This window comes from Macaca mulatta, chromosome 20, assembly GCF_049350105.2.
Source record: "Macaca mulatta isolate MMU2019108-1 chromosome 20, T2T-MMU8v2.0, whole genome shotgun sequence".
In the NCBI taxonomy this organism is placed as follows: Eukaryota; Metazoa; Chordata; class Mammalia; order Primates; family Cercopithecidae; genus Macaca; species Macaca mulatta.
The window spans coordinates 1,487,607-1,502,962 of record NC_133425.1 but is presented as its reverse complement, the minus strand read 5'-3'; the positions used below and the strand labels follow the sequence as shown (position 1 = coordinate 1,502,962).

General features: G+C 60.8%; 4 protein-coding genes across 19 annotated transcripts in view; 1 reads left to right on the top strand and 3 right to left on the bottom strand.

Annotated features, from left to right (window-relative positions):
• Positions 1–2,755, top strand: part of AXIN1 (axin 1) — a 76,667-nt gene extending 73,912 nt beyond the window's left edge. For all 13 annotated transcript variants that reach the window (XM_077984814.1, XM_077984809.1, XM_077984811.1 and 10 more), the window contains 2 exons: positions 592–759; positions 1,964–2,755. In XM_077984814.1, coding sequence (XP_077840940.1) covers positions 592–759; positions 1,964–2,090 — 295 coding nt within the window. In that variant the 3' untranslated portion in view covers positions 2,091–2,755. The remainder of the gene's footprint in view (positions 1–591; positions 760–1,963) is intronic.
• Positions 2,756–2,977: 222 nt separating this feature from the next.
• On the bottom strand, positions 2,978–6,704 carry PDIA2 (protein disulfide isomerase family A member 2). 2 transcript variants are annotated; one of them, XM_077983426.1, is made up of 11 exons: positions 6,464–6,676; positions 5,267–5,473; positions 5,068–5,201; positions 4,849–4,986; positions 4,664–4,780; positions 4,427–4,552; positions 4,123–4,320; positions 3,713–3,815; positions 3,451–3,632; positions 3,244–3,354; positions 2,978–3,121 (listed from the first exon to the last, which is right to left on the bottom strand). In XM_077983426.1, the coding sequence occupies exons 1-11, from the start codon at positions 6,657–6,659 to the stop codon at positions 3,077–3,079; spliced, it is 1,557 nt and encodes a 518-aa protein (XP_077839552.1). In that variant the 5' UTR covers positions 6,660–6,676; the 3' UTR covers positions 2,978–3,076.
• Positions 6,705–6,816: 112 nt separating this feature from the next.
• Positions 6,817–9,150, bottom strand: ARHGDIG (Rho GDP dissociation inhibitor gamma). Its single transcript, XM_028840755.2, has 6 exons — positions 8,987–9,150; positions 7,889–8,068; positions 7,703–7,786; positions 7,439–7,515; positions 7,281–7,344; positions 6,817–7,192 (listed from the first exon to the last, which is right to left on the bottom strand). Exons 1-6 carry the CDS (start codon positions 9,057–9,059, stop codon positions 6,993–6,995), a joined length of 678 nt encoding a protein of 225 aa, XP_028696588.1. The 5' UTR covers positions 9,060–9,150; the 3' UTR covers positions 6,817–6,992.
• A 1,059-nt stretch (positions 9,151–10,209) lies between these two features.
• The window catches only part of FAM234A (family with sequence similarity 234 member A), a 52,785-nt gene continuing 47,638 nt past the window's right edge, over positions 10,210–15,356 (bottom strand). For 2 of the 3 annotated variants that reach the window (XM_077983404.1, XM_077983405.1), the window contains one exon: positions 10,210–10,377. The gene's annotated coding sequence lies outside the window, so the exon portion shown is untranslated. Of the gene's footprint in view, positions 10,378–14,240; positions 15,016–15,356 lie in introns of those variants that run through there. The other variant, XM_077983400.1, reaches the window with a different exon arrangement.

Sequence of the window (15,356 nt, the reverse complement as noted above, 5' to 3'; positions counted from 1 at the left end):
GCTTCTGGAGTCATCTGAGGGACAGGTGGTGGCAGGGGAGCCAAGCAGAGGGTGTGAGTGGAAGCACAGCCCCTGTAAGAGGAGGGCCCAGCTCAGCCTGGGCAGGAGACGGTGCCAGCCCCACCCCCTCTGAAGGGCCTGCTGGCCGCACCCGCAACAGTCCTGGGACAGACTTCACTGTGGGGTCAGGCTCATCCAGAAATCGTGCATAGTTCTGTTTGTCCAATCCCTGCCCTTGAGATGTTTTTAAGGTTTGGGGGCCGTAGGTCTTCCTGGCATAGGAGCCATGCAGCCTGCCCTGCCATCCTAGAGGTGAGAGCTACAGTGCGCCCAGTGGCCAGGCCCTGTCCAGTCGAGGGTGGGGCTGTAAGGCAGCGGGGAGACCTTTGTGCTGCCAGTGAGTGGAGTCAGACTCCACTGCTGGTGGAGTAGACCCCAGATTGAGATGCTGGGGCGGGGGGGCAGTGGGGCCTGGGGCCCCAGGTGTTTGCAGGCCTGCCCCACCCTTTGCTGGCAGCCTGAGGCCAGCAGGAGGCACCCTGTGGGACCTCAGTCCAAAACCAGGGACCACTGCTGCATCTCTTTCCCCAGGACGAGATCGCAGAGGAAGGCGGGCGGCGGGAGTGCCCAGCCGTGTGACAGCATCGTTGTGGCATACTACTTCTGTGGGGAGCCTATCCCCTACCGCACCCTGGTGAGGGGCCGCGCTGTCACCCTGGGCCAGTTCAAGGAGCTGCTGACCAAAAAGGGCAGCTACAGGTGAGTGTGAGGGCTGGGGTGCCCACTCCCTGCAGGGGTGCGTGGGTGCCCAGCAGTACGAAAAAGAGGGTTTCTAGCCAGGCATGGTGCCTCACTTCTGTAATCCTGGCATTTTGGGAGGCAGAGACCGGCAGATTGCCTGAGCTCAGGAGATCGAGACCAGCCTGGGTAACATGGTGAAATCCTTTCTCTACTAAAAATACAAAAGAAATTAGCCAGGCATGGTGGCGGGTGTCTGTAATCCCATTTACTTGGGAGGCTGAGGCAGAATTGCTTGAACTCAGGAGATGGAGGTTGCAGTGAGCCGAGATCGCACCACTGCTCCCCAGAACTCCAGCCTGGATGACAGAGCGAGACTCCGTCTCTATCCAAAAAAAAAAAAAAGGCTTTCCGGCTGTTTCAGCTCCTGTCCCTCATCTGCACCTACGCCAGTTCTCCAAGCCCTGGGCTGAGGATGGCATCAGGCCTTCGGCCCCACAGGACTGAGAGGGTCCCTAAGGGACTCCTTCCAGGGCCCTCAGCTTCGGGGTGAGAAAACAGCCAGAGGCCCAGACAACAATGGTCTGAACCTTGTGTCGGGCTCCCCTGGGCCAGCCTTGTCTCTAGGCTCTGGATTCAGCTCCTTTTGCCCAACTGAAAAGCCAGGCCCCATCCTACCAACGTTCATTGGGCCTGGGCCCCTCAGCCCTGAGGGCCTGCCTGCAGCCAGTCTTGGAGGCTCCTGAGTGAGCACTGGGGGGTGAGCAGAGGGGGCCTGACCACAAGAGCCTGGCAGAGGTGGTTCCCTCTGTCCACAAGCGACTGCAGACACCCGTGGACTGTGTCTGCAGATGTGGTGCTGAGGGAGGGCCCCAGTCGGGGTCACTTCCATGACAGGGCTCAGCCCTTGGGAAGCAGATACCCCACACCCATCCACTTCCCCCCTGCACCTCCTGAGAGGCTGGGGCAGGTACTCCTAGGGGGCTGTAGGGTGCCTCCCAGCAGGCAGTAAACTCACCCCCTGTAGCTGCCACTTCACCCACATGCGGTCATTGCACTGTTCACTGTTGCCCTGGGAGGGGCGCACGTGGTGGGAGTGGTGGGGGCGGTGGGGCATGGACAGGAGGCTCCTCGGGATGGGGGTGTGGACACGCCATCCCCGCCACAGGCCTCCTCCCATCTGCGGCACTGCCTGCTCACTGTGCTCCTCACCTCCATCCTGCAGATACTACTTCAAGAAAGTGAGCGACGAGTTTGACTGTGGGGTGGTGTTCGAGGAGGTTCGAGAGGATGAGGCCGTCCTGCCCGTCTTTGAGGAGAAGATAATTGGCAAAGTGGAGAAGGTGGACTGACCAGCTGGCGGGCTGACCGCTGCACCAGGCGAGGCCCTCGGTGGGCACAGGTGTCACAGCCAGGCAGATGACCTCGTACTCAGGAGCCCGATAGAGAACAGCGTGGGGGCGCCGCCCACCCCTGCAGTCTCGCCGTGTCTGGGCGGGTAGGGGTCCCTCCGCGTGGTCCACAGGCTTCTGTCCTGCCCCCGAGGAGGCAGCCGGACACTCCCCATAGCAATACTTGGAGGGCCTAGCCCAAGTGGGGCAGCCAGGGTCCCTGCTGCCGGCTTCAAGTGACGCCCCGGCACCTCCCCTGGGCACGTGTGCTGGGATCTGTTTTTCCCTCTGGGATTTGCCCACGTACCCTGGTCTGGCTGGGCGCAGCCCCAGGCCTGGGCGCAGAGGCCTGCAGGGCCTCTGTCAATTGTACTCGCCACCGAGTGCCTTCAACACAGCTTGTCTCTTGCCTGCCACTGTGTGAGCCGGCGACGGGGTACTGCACCTGCCTCCAGCTGCCGGCTGCGCGGTCCCGGGTCCTCCTTTCTGAGGGCCCATGTAAATATGTACATTTCTCAGGCCAGGGCCAGCAGGGGCTGCCCAGGTCTGTTTTTCATGCGATGACACTTGTACAATTATCTTTTCAAAGGTACTTGGATAATAAATAAAACTGTTTTTGAACCTGCCCTGGCTGTGGTGTGTCTGCTGCCAGTGGGGCCTGGCCTGGGTCTCCCAGCCTCAGCCCCTGTGGTTAAGGTCATGCTGGCCTCCAGCAGGCATGGGGGTCGTCCTGTGACTCAGAGGCTGGCCAAGCTAGAGCATGAACGTGGTCCACCTTCCTTCCCAGGAGCCCGCGTCTGGGCAGAGCTGCATCAGGCCAGCCTTGCTGAGGGATCAGGCACACACAGTCCAGAACCAAGCTCTTTATTCACAATGCACAGCTCCCTCCAGCACCCAAGGAGGTGCCCTCCTGTCCAGCGGTGAGGAGGGGAGTGACACGGGGGTAGCTACAGCTCCTCCTTGGACCCCACGGTTGAGTTGGCCCGTGGCTCCTAGAACGGGTCACAAGTACAGCTCGGAGCTCTGCTCCCAGCCTACCCCTGCCCCCGCCCCACCAGCCCTGTGTAAAGACGGTTTGTGCAGAGGCCTGGAGCCCTGGCTTAGGGACACCCACCGGGAACGGGGCTGCCGGCTCCTCCGTGGGCTCCTCCGTGGGCACCGCGCCCCCGTTGTCCAGGAACTTGGACAAGGTCTCCAGGTCCCTGGCGCTTTTATATTCAATCACCTGAGGAGAGGCAGGAGGCTCTGGAGGACAGGCCAGGCCCAGCCCCATGCCCAGGAGGATGGCATCCCAGCTTCCCCAGGCACCTGTCCCCCATACCTTCCGACCTGGCCCTGCTGGGAAGTACTTGAGGGTAGGGAAGCTGTGCACGGCGAAGGCGTCCAGCTCGTTGGCCGTGGCATCCAGCTGAGCAATGATGATGTCCTCATGGTCTTGGTACTTCTCAGCCAGCGCCTCCCAGGCAGGGGCCATCTCCTTGCAATGGGTGCACCATGGGGCGTCTAGGACAGGGGCCATTGAGCGCGGCCATCTGGGCACCCCCTGCCCAGCCCACACACCCCGTGCCTCCCTCAGCACTCACAGAACTTGACAAACACATTCTTGGTTTCGTCAAAAGCCACCTGCTCAAAATTCTTGCCCACGAGGGTCTTCACTGGCCGCTGATCCCAGTCAGGGGGTACCTCCTGGCTCAGGAGATAGGGCTGGGGGAGACCAGGCCAGGCACTTTGCTAGGGGTCCTCTGCAGGGCTCAGGGGGGAGGCCTTCTGTGGGGCTTGGGCGGGAGGGAGGCCTTCTGTGGGGCTTGGGGGGGAGGGAGGTCTTCTGCAGAGTTGGGGGCTCCTCGGCGGAGTTGGGGGCTCCTCGGCAGAGTTGGGGGCTCCTCTGCGGGGACTGCAGGGGTGGGGGCCTGAGAGCTGCTGTTCCCACCCCCTGCCAGGCTGGTAGATGAGGTCAGGGTTCCCCTCCCTCTATGAGCAGTCTGCAGCGGACCTTGACTTGGCCGTTGAGGACTGCGTGGCAGAAAGCAGTGACGGAAGCTGCGGTGACAGGGCCCCCATCCACAGGCGCGTACTTTTTAGTGGTCTCAACGTTGATGAAGCGCAGGGTGGGGGCTGCCTCAGCCTTGAGGCCAAAGTACTGCAGCACGTGCTCATTGTCAGCCGCCACGTCCACCACCACGAACAGCACCTGAGGCCAGGAGTCCACACTGGCACCGGCCACCGTCCAGCTGCCCCTTTCCCCGGACCCCAGTACCTGCCGCCATCCAGCTGCCCCTCACCCCGGACCCCAGTACCTGCCCCCGGAAGTGGGGAGCTGCCTCCCCAAAGCCGGCTAGGAGCTCCCTGTGAGCAGCCAGGGTCTGGTTGACAAACAGCAGCAGGTGGTTGAGGATCCTGGCCGCGAAGATCTTGGGAGATGTCTACAGTAGGGAGGGTGCTCATGACTCCACAGGACCCCCAGCCTAGGCACCCCCATCCCTGGACTCCTCCACCCTGGGACACCCCCAGCCCAGGCACTGCAGCCTACGTACCTGGCTGTTGAACTCCGTGACCAGGTGCATGCTGTGTGTGACCAGGAAGCGCGACAGATCCCCCAGGTCCAGGCCAAGCTCCTCATCCACTGGGAAGTCTGCCCGCCCCTCATCAAACTGGACAGCAGCAGATGGGTCAATGAGCGCTGCAGCCGGACCCCAACCCACGCCTGGGCCTGACCTACCTTCTTGAAGAGAACCACGGTGTCCTTGGTGAGGCCGAACTGCTCAAAGAGCCGCGGCCGGTCCGTGAGGCCAAAGGTCATGTCCAGGGCGTCCCGGGCCAGGGCTAAGAAGGTGGCCACGTCCTCATCCTGCAGGTCCTGAAGGGCCCGGCCCTGTGAGGCCACCAGGTTCCACAGTCACTGCCCCCATGGCCCAGCTCCCCACACCCAGTGGCTCACCTGGAAGAAGCCGATGACCACCAGGTCCCGGCCATCGATCAGCGCCTGGGCGGCCGCCTCGTCCTCCAGCTGCATGGCACTGGGCCCCACCCGCCGTCGCAGCCACTCGGCAATGCCCTCAGCCTCCCGTGGTCCTGCAGGGAGTCCCCCTCAGCCTGGGCCTGGCCACCACCCCCCAACGACCGGCCCGCGCCCACACCTGTGTACTCCTCCGGGTGTGTGCGGTTCCCGCTGCGGAAGAACTTGAGCGTAGGGTACTCCGTCACACCGAACTCCTCAGCCAGCTCGGGCTGCGCGGGCCCGTCCACCTTGGACAGCGTGACCGCCGTTGACTCGGCTGCGAGCAGGGCAGCTGCCTTGCTGTACTCGGGGGCCAGGGCCTTGCAGTGCCCACACCACGGGGCATCTGGGGGACGGGGCCGTGAGTGCCCCAGGCCACCACAACCCCAGGAGCACCCTCCTCTCCACACCTGACAACCCAGCAGGGAACAAGCGTGCTCCTCCATTCTGCCCTGAGCCCTGGCCATGGCCAAGCTGAGCGCCAGCGCCTCTTTGTGGCCCCCCGGCTGCGGCACAGGGACCAACAAGGCTTGGGGGGGCTTGAAAGACCCCCCTCCCTACAGCCGCGCCTGTAATCCCAGCACTTTGGGAGGCAGAGGCGGGTAGATCACCTGAGGTTGGGAGTTAGAGACCAGCCTGGCCAACCTGGAGAAAACCCGTCTCGACTAAAAATACAAAAAAAAATTAGCCAGGATTGGTTGCGTATGCCTGTAATCCCAGCTACTCGGGAGGCTGAGGCAGGAGAATCGCTTGAACCTGGGAGGCGGAGGTTGCAGTGAGCCAAGATTGTGCCATTGCACTGCAGCCTGGACAACAAGAGCAGAACTCCGTTTCTAAAAAGGAAAAGACCCCTCCCTTTCCTGCCCTGTAAGGCTGGGGCTCCCAGGCCCATGTGGCTGCCTGTGAAGACCTCCCAGGCAAGAACGGTTCCTATCTGTGTCAAGGGTTGTAGAAAGACCACAGAGCACATGCATCAGGGACCTCTGTGGGCCCCCAAAGCCCGAACACTGCCTGGGCCTCCGCAGAGTCTGTGGGATGCCCTGGCAGCTGGAGGAGTGGCTGACAAGGCGGCGACTTGGGCACCACGGCCGCTGGTTGAGCAGGGAGGTACAGGTGCTCTCATGTCCTGTGGGTACCCCAGTACTACCACCGCTCCTGCCTGCCCCAACCGGACCCCCAGGACCCTCCTAGAGAGCTTCTGGGCACAGCGGGGGCAAGTGCCTGCGGGGAGGCCTCTCTCAGGCACATGCCCTGCATTTGCTGGCAAAGGGTGGGGCCCCCAGGTGGGCCCTGCTAGTCTCCGCCGGTCCCCAGCTCCACTGGCCCCAGCACTCACAGAACTCCACCAGCAAGGCAGGGTGCTCCCGCAGGGCCAGGCCCAGGGTGTGGCGGCTCAGCACCAAGATCCCATCCTCCTTGGGGATTTCCTCCTCTGGAGGCTCCTCTGAGGGGCTCTTGGGTCCCTGCTCCTGACCCCAGGGGCACGAAGCCCTGAGCAGCAGCAGCAGTACAGGCAGAAGCTGGCGGCTCATGGTGCTGCCAGGGCCCGTGAGGCAGGGGCAGATAAGGGGGCCAGAAGCCAAGCAGCAGCTGCCACGTGGCACACAGGCCTGGTTCCAGCAAAGATAAGGCCCGTGCGGCCCCCCCAGCCCCCAGGGGAGGGGAGGCAGAAAAAGACAACACGCAGGGCACTGAGACAGGGCCACGTTTAATGGGACAGCTCAGGGGACAGCGCCAGGCCCAGGGGGTCCCGGGACAGAGCAGGGGCAGCAGGGGAGGGTCTGGTCACTCACGAGGGGTGCTGGGGATGCTTGGGAGTCCCTGTGCAGCAGCTGAGGGAGGTGGGGGAGACAAGGACTGGGGGTTCAGTCCTTCCAGTCCTGGCTGATGCGGAGACCCCACTCCCAGGACAGGTGGTGCGTCCTGTCATCGTCGGTGAAGAGGGACACGACCAGGTAGGGGCCCCGCACCAGTGCACCCCTCGGCGCTTCCTCCACCGGAGTCACAAACTCATACTCCTGGGCGCTTGGGCCGTAGCTGCCCACCATGTAGACGGTCTTGTCCACTAGGGAGGGCGAGGGCATCAGGGCTGTCCTCTGTCCGCCCCCCACTTCTCCCCCCCGCCCTGTTCCCCCCCCACCCGCTGCCCTCACCGCGCAGGCCCCGGCGGTAGGTGTGGTGCAGACACTTGAGGCCGCTGACAATCTCCCTGTGGACCTGGGAAAAGAGGCATTAGGAGTTCCCTCTGGGGGCCAGGCCTCTGGTTGTTGCCCCCATCCCCAACCCCTCTGCCCACTGCCCTGTCTCTCACCTTGAAGGTGATTTTCACTCTGTAATCAACACCTTCCTTCAGGACAAACACCTGGTCCTTCAGAACAGCCAGGTCCCCTATTGGGGAAACTGCAGCTAGGGTCGGAACTCCCTACAGGCTGAGACCTGCTCCAGGAGCCCCCACGTGGGGTGTGGTGCCCATGAGGTCTGCGATTGTGATGGCCCAGGGTGTGGAACTCAAGGGTGCAGGAGTGTGCCTGGGAGGGCCCTACCTGCGTTCAGGGTGCAGCACCCTGCGAGTTACCTGTGAGATCCATGACGACGGGCCCTGGAGCCTGCTCCGACAAGAGTGTTAGCCTGGTCACCTGCACATTGGGCAGGCTTGGGTCTGAGGAGAAACTAGAAGTCTGCAGGATGCCCCCCCCACCCCCGCTGGGCTTCCCACCAGCACCCCCAGACCCAGCCCTCCAAGCCCAGGCCCCTGCCATACCCACGGCCGGTGGCAGGGGCCCCAGCAGCGCCCGCTTGTACTCGGCCAGGCTCCTGTCGTCCGGGTCCAGCTGCCGGATCTCCAAGAGGCTCTTCCTCCCTGGCGCCCGGTACTCGGGCACAGCCTCATCCAGCACCTCGTCCACTGCTGGTGGCCCACCCTCCTTGTCAGCCAGGAGGACTGGGGATGGGGAGGGGCATGAGCAGTGGCCACTAGCAGACCCTGGCATTCCAGCACCAGGCTGGAGCCCCCTCTGGCCTGCTGTACCTCCCACTACCCAAAGGGACTCAAGGGGAAGCCTCTGGGAGAGGGTAGGCGGCCTGGGGAGGTGCCACACCGCACCCAGACCTTCAGGAGGGGCCTCCAGAAACCACCAAGCCTGCAGCTCCTCTGGCCCAGATGTCCACAAAGGCCCCTTCCCTGACTCGAAGACCAAAGGGTGGGGGAGTAAGACTTCAAATGAGGGCAGCCCAGGGCCAGGGACTACCTGCTTGAGAGCAGCGGCCCTCAGCAGCCCCCGCCCCTAGTAGCTCCGGGGCCCTCTACCATCCTGCTCTGGGCCGGGGTCTCTGAACACTTTCCCACAGTCTAGGAGTTCCTCCCCATGGTGCTGGGGGGGCTGGGAGCCGCTCTCTCCAAATCCCTGGGCTCAGGCTCTGCGCCGCCTTCCATCGTGCCCCGGGCTGGTGGTCTTCTGAAGCCCCTCTCCCTGGTGCCCTGGGCAGGGGTTTCTGAGTCCCTGCCCACTTCGCTCCAGTCTTCTCGGGAATCACCACACGCCCTACGGAGCCTGAGCCCAAGCCCCAGCCCCAGCCCCACCCAGGGGAGAGGGGCTCCAGGCGGCGGTGCCCAGGGGGAGAGGGTCCCAGCCCCGCGGCTTCACAAGCGGACCGGTCAGCACCTGGCTCCCTTCCCCACAGGGGTGGAGCCTGGATGAAGTCCCCCACCGCTGCCAGACCCCGGCCGGGGGTCTGCGCCGCGAGATCCCCACGCGCGCCCCCAAAGTTGCCGCGGGGGAGGGGCTGCTCCCCGCCCGGGGCTAAGACCCAGCCGAGCCCCCCGCCCACTTGGCCGCCGTCCCCTGCCCGGCCCGCTCACCTCGGGCGCACAGCGCCAGCCGGAGCAGCTCCAGCAGCTGCGCCCCCAGCTCGCACGCGTCCAGGCCCAGCATGGTGGCGCGCGGCCCGGGCCGCCGCGGAGCCGCCGAGGAGCCGCCGCCCGCCCCGCCGCCGCCCCGCTCGGCGCTCAGCCCCGGCGCGACTGCGGTGAGCTCATCCCGGCCGGGAGCGCCCCCCGCGCCCAGCGCCGCGCCCGCGCCGCGCGCCCCCAGCCGCTTCGCGGACCCCGCGCAGCCCCGCAGAGACGCGCGTGTTGCCCGCACGGCGCCGGCACCCGGGTCGCCCCGCCGGCGCGCCAGTACCCCGCACAGAAGCTCCCGGACGCGGACGCACGCAGCCGCGGTCACGATCCCCGCCGCCCGCCTGGCCTGTGCCCGGCTCTGGCCGGCAGCGCTGCCCCACCCCCACGGCGCGGCGGGAGCCCGGCGGGGGTGGGGGTCTCCTGGGAAACCCTCTGCAGGGCGCCGAGGCGCAGGTGCGCCCCCATCCCCAGGGTCTCATTATCCGCGGCCACACCTGGGGCCGAACCGTGCTCCCCCTTCCCCTCCCCCGCTCCCGTCGGAGCTTCTGTCTGGGCCGAGGGGTACTCCTGGGGCCTGCCCAGCCTTGGGGTGAGGGGCTGGTCCAACACCCTACAGGTTCACGGTCATCCGTAGGGCGGGACCACGGTGGGCACGAGTCCCACACACACCAAGGTGCGTCTGGAGGCCACAGAAGCAACAAGGGCCCCTCAAAGGCTTAGTGACCTGGCTGGGCTGTGTGAGTTCCCAAGAGGGGGTGTCCCTGCAGGGCTCTTGGAAACCCAATTTCCGAACCCCCTGTCCTTGGGGAGAGGACGCTGACACCGGGGCCGGAGTGCAGAGCCCGGAGCACAGAGGGGGCTTCTGATATTGACACCTAAACTGAGACCTGTGGGTGGGTGGGATGGGACCAGGCAGGGGACAGGGGTGAGCAGGCCCTGGCTGGGACAGCTGGACCAAAGACCTGAGTCTGAATAAGGGAGAAGAGGTCGGAACACCAGCCTGAGTCCCTTTTTCTTAGACACCCCTGGCCCCCTATTCCTGGTTCCAGGGACACCAGAAATTAGACCCGCCTTTGCCAAGGAGCTCCTTGATTGAGCAGAAGACCACCTTGGGTGCTAGGGGGCATTGGGGTTTGGGTGGGGACTGTCTCCCTTGGCCCCCCACCTGCACACAAGCTTACCAGGGCAGGATCCTATGAGCTTGGGCCCAGGCCCCTCTAGAGCCCCACCTCTGCTGACCCTTCACTGTAGGGAGCCGGGGCTTGTTAGGACGCTTGTCTCCAGGCTGCCAGCTCCAGCTCCTACAGCTGTTACCAGATAGAAGGTCTTGGAGATGAGTTGTCCAGGCTCTTGGTGGGTTGAACAAAGAATTGAACAAACACACGAAGTAACAAAAGAACAAGGAAACACAAAGCAACAAAGGAACTGAGTCAGAAGAACGGAGTAAAGAAAGCACAGATTTATGGAAGGCAATTCACAGAATGGGAGTGGGCTCCAGCAAGTAGCTCCAGAGCCTCCGCAATTAGGATTTTTATCAAGCAAAGGAACCTGGCCACAGCCCTTATGCCCTTTAGGAGCCTCCAATTGGCTACACTCTATGAAGGATTGGCCCCAGACCAATCAGAGGTGAAGTGGAAACTTCTGTCTCGTTATCACAGGAGCCAGGATGTGGCCTGTGTGCTGCCCAATCCTGCCTACAACTGGCTGCACCTGCTGTTCTGTTGCTTATGCCCAACCCTTGGCTACCCTCATTCCCTATTCTGCCTCACAGTCACCATAGATGCCCACCCCTGCAGACAGGGCAGCCAGACCTGGGCCACCTCACCCCACCTGTGTGTGGGGCATGGGAGGGCTCACTGGGATCCAAGGGAGATGGTTACCTGGAGTAAAGAGACCCCACAAGCCCCTGCCCCAGCTCATACTGAACCTGGCCTCTCCAGTAATGGAAATGGACGCTGGCCACTATGTTAGGGGCTCCTAGACCAATACCAGCCACCCACCTTGCCCAGCCCCCAGCAACCCCTGAGTGGGTAAGGATGGGGAGAGGTACTCTGCCTCCAAGAAAGCAGAAATAGGCCGGGCATGGTGGCTCACGCCTATAATCCCAGCACTTTGGGAGGCCGAGACGGGCGGATCACAAGGTCAGGAGATCGAGACCATCCTGGCTAACACGGTGAAACCCCATCTCTACTAAAAATACAAAAAATTAGCCGGGTGTGGTGGCGGCGCCTGTAGTCCCAGCTACTCAGGAGGCTGAGGCAGGAGAAAGGCGTGAACCCAGGAGGTGGAGCTTCCAGTGAGCCGAGATCACGCCACTGCTCTCCAGTCTGGGAGACACAGGGAGACTCCGTCTCAAAAAAAAAAAAAAAAAAAAGAGAAAGCAGAAATAGACCAGATGTGGTGGTACACATCTGTAGTCCCAGCTACTCAGGAGGCTGGGGTGGGAGCATCACTTGAGCTCAGAATTTTGAGGATGCAGTGAGTTTATGATTGTATCACTGCACTCCTGGTGACAGAATAAGACCACCATCTCTCAAAAAATAAAAACGTAGCCAAGTGCCATGGCTGATGCCTGTAATCCCAACATTTGGGAGGCTGAGCCAGGAGGATCACTTGAGGCCAGGAGTTCAAGATCTAGGCAACATAGCAAGAAGCTGAGGCCCTTACAGACAGGGATAAGTGAGGAGCTACGTGTATATTTATCTACAAAAATAAAAATTATTAAAAGAAAAATTAGTGACCAGGCGCAGTGGCTCACGCCTGTAATCCCAGCACTTTGCGAGGCCAAGGCAGGTGGATCACTTCAGGTCAGGAAGTTCGAGACCAGCCTGGCCAATACGGTGAAACCCCATCTCTACTAAAAATACAAAAAAAAAAAAAAAATAGCTGGGCATGGTGGCACATGCCTGTAATCCCAGCTGCTTGGGAGCTGAGGCAGAATTGCTTGAACCCAAGAGGCGGAGGTTGCAGTGAGCCAAGATTGTGCCACTGCACTCCAGCCTGGCAACAGAGTGAGACTTGGTCTCAAAAAAAAAAAAAAGAAAGAAAGAAAGAAAGAAAATTATCCAGGCATGGTGGCACCTGTCTGTGGTCCCAGCTACTCAAGAACCTGAGGTGGGAGGATCACTTGAGCCCAGTAAATCAAGGCTGCAGTGAGCTATGATCGTGCCACTACACTCTGGACAGAGGTCATGTCTCAAAAATAAAAACATAGCTCATGCCTGTAATTCCAGCACTTTGGGAGGCCAAGGTGGGTGGATCTCCTGAGATCAGGAGTTCAAGACCAGCCTGACCAACATGCTGAAACCCTGTCTTTACTAAAAATACAAAAATTAGCCGGGCATGGTGGCATGCACCTGTAATCCTAGCTACTCAGGAGGCTGAGGCAGGAGAATAACTTGAACCCGGGAGGCGGAGGTTGCAGTGACCCGAGATTGCGCCACTGCACTCAGCCTAGGCAACAAGAGTGAAACTCTGTCTCAAAATAAATAACTAAATAATAATTTTAAAAAAAGAGGCCGGGTGGGGTGGCTCACAACTGTAATTCCAGCACTTTGGGAGGCCGAGGCGGGCGGATCACGAGGTCAGGGGATCGAGACCATCCTGGCTAACACAGTGAAACCCCGTCTCAACTAAAAATACCAAAAAAAAAAAAAAATTAGCTGGGCGTGGTGGCGGGAGCCTGTAGTCCCAGCTACTGAGAGGCTGACGCAGGCGAATGGCATGAACCTGGGAGACGGAGCTTGCAGTGAGCTGAGATTGCACCACTGCACTCCAGCCTGGGCGACAGAGAGAGACTCCATCTCAAAAAAATTAAAAATAAATAAATAAATAAATAAAAGCAAGGAGAAATAGACACATTTGCACCTTTTAAAAATGATGCCAAGGCTGGGCTCGGTGGCTCAAACCTGTAATCCCAGCACTTTGGGAGGCCAAGGTGGCCAGATCACCTAAGGTCAGGAGTTCAAGACCAGCCTGGCCGGCCGGGCGCGGTGGCTCAAGCCTGTAATCCCAGCACTTTGGGAGGCCGAGATGGGCGGATCACGAGGTCAGGAGATCGAGACCATCCTGGCTAACCCGGTGAAACCCCGTCTCTACTAAAAATACAAGAAAATTAGCCGGGTGAGGTGGCGGGCGCCTGTAGTCCCAGCTACTTGGGAGGCTGAGGCAGGAGAATGGCGTGAAACCGGCGGGGCGGAGCTTGCAGTGAGCCGAGATCGCGCCACTGCACTCCAGCCTGGGGCACAGCAAGACTCCGTCTCAAAAAAAAAAAAAAAAAAAAAAAAGACCAGCCTGGCCAACATAGTGAAACCCTGTCTCTACTAAAAATACAAAAATTAGCCAGGCGTGATGGCGGGTGCCTGTAATCCCAGCTATTCAGAAGGCTGAGGCAGGAGAATTACTTGAAACTGGGAGGCGGAGGTTGCAGTGAGAAGAGATCATACCATTGTACTCTAGCCTGAGTGGACAGAGCAAGACTCGGTCTCAAAAAAAAAAAAAAAAAAAAAAAAAAAGACGGTGGCTGAGCATACCTGTAATCCCAGCACATTGGGAGGCTGAGGCAGGAGAATGGATTGAGCCCAGGAGTTCATGACCACCTTGGGCAACATAGTGAGACCTCGACTTAGTTTTTTAAAAATGATCTGACCTGGCGCAGTGACTCAAGCCTGTAATCCCAGCACTCTGGGAGGCTGAGGCAGGTGGATCACCTGAGGTCAGGAGTTCGAGAATAGCCTGGCCAACATGGTGAAACCTTGTCTGTAATAAAAATACAAAAAATTAGCCAGGCATGGTGGCAGGCTCCTGTAATCCCAGCTACTAGGGAGGCTGATGCAGGAGAATCGCTTGAACCTGGGAAGCGGAGGTTGCAGTGAGCCAAGATGGTGCCATTGCACTCCAGCCTGGGCAACAAGAGGGAAACTCCATCTCAAAAAAAATAATAAAATAAAATAAGATCTAGTCTCCCTTGAGGTCAGGAATTTGAGACCAGCCTGACCAACATGGTGAATCCCCATCTCTACTAAAAATACAAAAATTAGCTGGGTGTGGTGGCGCGTGCTTGTAATCTCAGCTACCCAGGAGGCTGAGGCAGGAGAATCGCTGGAACCCGGGAGGCAGAGGCTGCAGTGAGCCAAGACCTCACCACTGCACTCCAGCTTGGGTGACACAGTGAGACGCCGTCTCAAAAACAAAAACAAAAATTAGCCAGGCGTGGTGGCAGGAGGCTGTAATCCCCGCTACTCAGGAGGTTGAGGCAGGAGAATTGCTTGAATTCAGGAGGCGGAGGTTGCAGTGAGCCGAGCTTGCCCAGTGGGGCTGGAAGGGCCTGGGTCTGGCCCGGGATGCACCTGGGGGATAGGCATGGCCAAGCCTTCCGAGAAGGGAGAGAGCTGGGAGTGGAGTGGGGCCTGAAGCCAGGCGGCCGCTGGTGACACGAAGTGGGTGTCTGTTGAGGTCCTCCCTGCAGTAAAACTCCTCTCCAACAGTGTCAGGGTGCCCTGGGCAGGGTTTCTGCCCATTCCCCAGCGGGCCCACCCAGGCCTGTGTGAAACTGAGGGAAGTGAGTCATGAGCCGTCAGCCACTCCCCTGGAAGGACCTCCGATAAGGGACCCACAGCAGGAGGTGGGGACAGCTGGGTCACACTCTGCAGCAGCCACGTGCTCCACTGACACCGGGCATCCAGCACGTGTAGAAAGCCAGACAGCTAGGGCCGGGCGCGGTGGCTCAAGCCTGTAATCCCAGCACTTTGGGAGGCCGAGACGGGCGAATCACGAGGTCAGGAGATGAGACCATCCCGGCTAACACGGTGAAACCCCGTCTCTACTAAAAAAATACAAAAAACTAGCCGGGCGAGGTGGCGGCGCCTGTAGTCCCAGCTGCCCGGAAGGCTGAGGCAGGAGAATGGCATAAACCAGGGAGGCGGAGCTTGCAGTGAGCTGAGATCCGGCCACTGCGCTCCAGCCTGGTCGGCAGAGCGAGACTCCGTCTGAAAAAAAAAAAAAAAAAAAAGAAAGCCAGACAGCTGGTGTGGGCACCCAACCTCTCATGCCCCAAACCAGCCACTGCCCCAGCAACGTGTGCAGCCTTGGCCACAGGCATCGCAGGACACCAGGCCCCTGGCCCTGGCCCCGGCCCCACAGCCAGGTCGCTGGTCCCTCAATGTCCTCAGGGCCCCACACATAGGACCAGGGCTACAGTGGGCCCTAAACCACGTTTCCCACCCCAGTTCACTCTCCCTACGGGTCTCCTCTACTCACGGAACCCCTCTCCCTCTCCGAACCCCCATCCCCTCCGCTGCCCTCCCTGAGACCCTCCCCATGGTTAAAC

Excerpts from the sequence above, each read along its gene's own strand:
- PDIA2 (XM_077983426.1), bottom strand. The coding sequence starts at position 6,659 with ATGAGCCGCCAGCTTCTGCCTGTACTGCTGCTGCTGCTCAGGGCTTCG. Across the intron at positions 4,987-5,067 it reads TGGTCATCGGCTTCTTCCAG|GACCTGCAGGATGAGGACGT; the intron begins GTGAGCCACTGG and ends CGGGCCCTTCAG. Across the intron at positions 4,553-4,663 it reads TCACGGAGTTCAACAGCCAG|ACATCTCCCAAGATCTTCGC; the intron begins GTACGTAGGCTG and ends TCCCTACTGTAG.
- ARHGDIG (XM_028840755.2), bottom strand. The coding sequence starts at position 9,059 with ATGCTGGGCCTGGACGCGTGCGAGCTGGGGGCGCAGCTGCTGGAGCTG. Across the intron at positions 7,787-7,888 it reads GCCCCTGCCACCGGCCGTGG|ACCCAAGCCTGCCCAATGTG; the intron begins GTATGGCAGGGG and ends GTTTCTCCTCAG. Across the intron at positions 7,345-7,438 it reads GAGTGAAAATCACCTTCAAG|GTCCACAGGGAGATTGTCAG; the intron begins GTGAGAGACAGG and ends CTCTTTTCCCAG.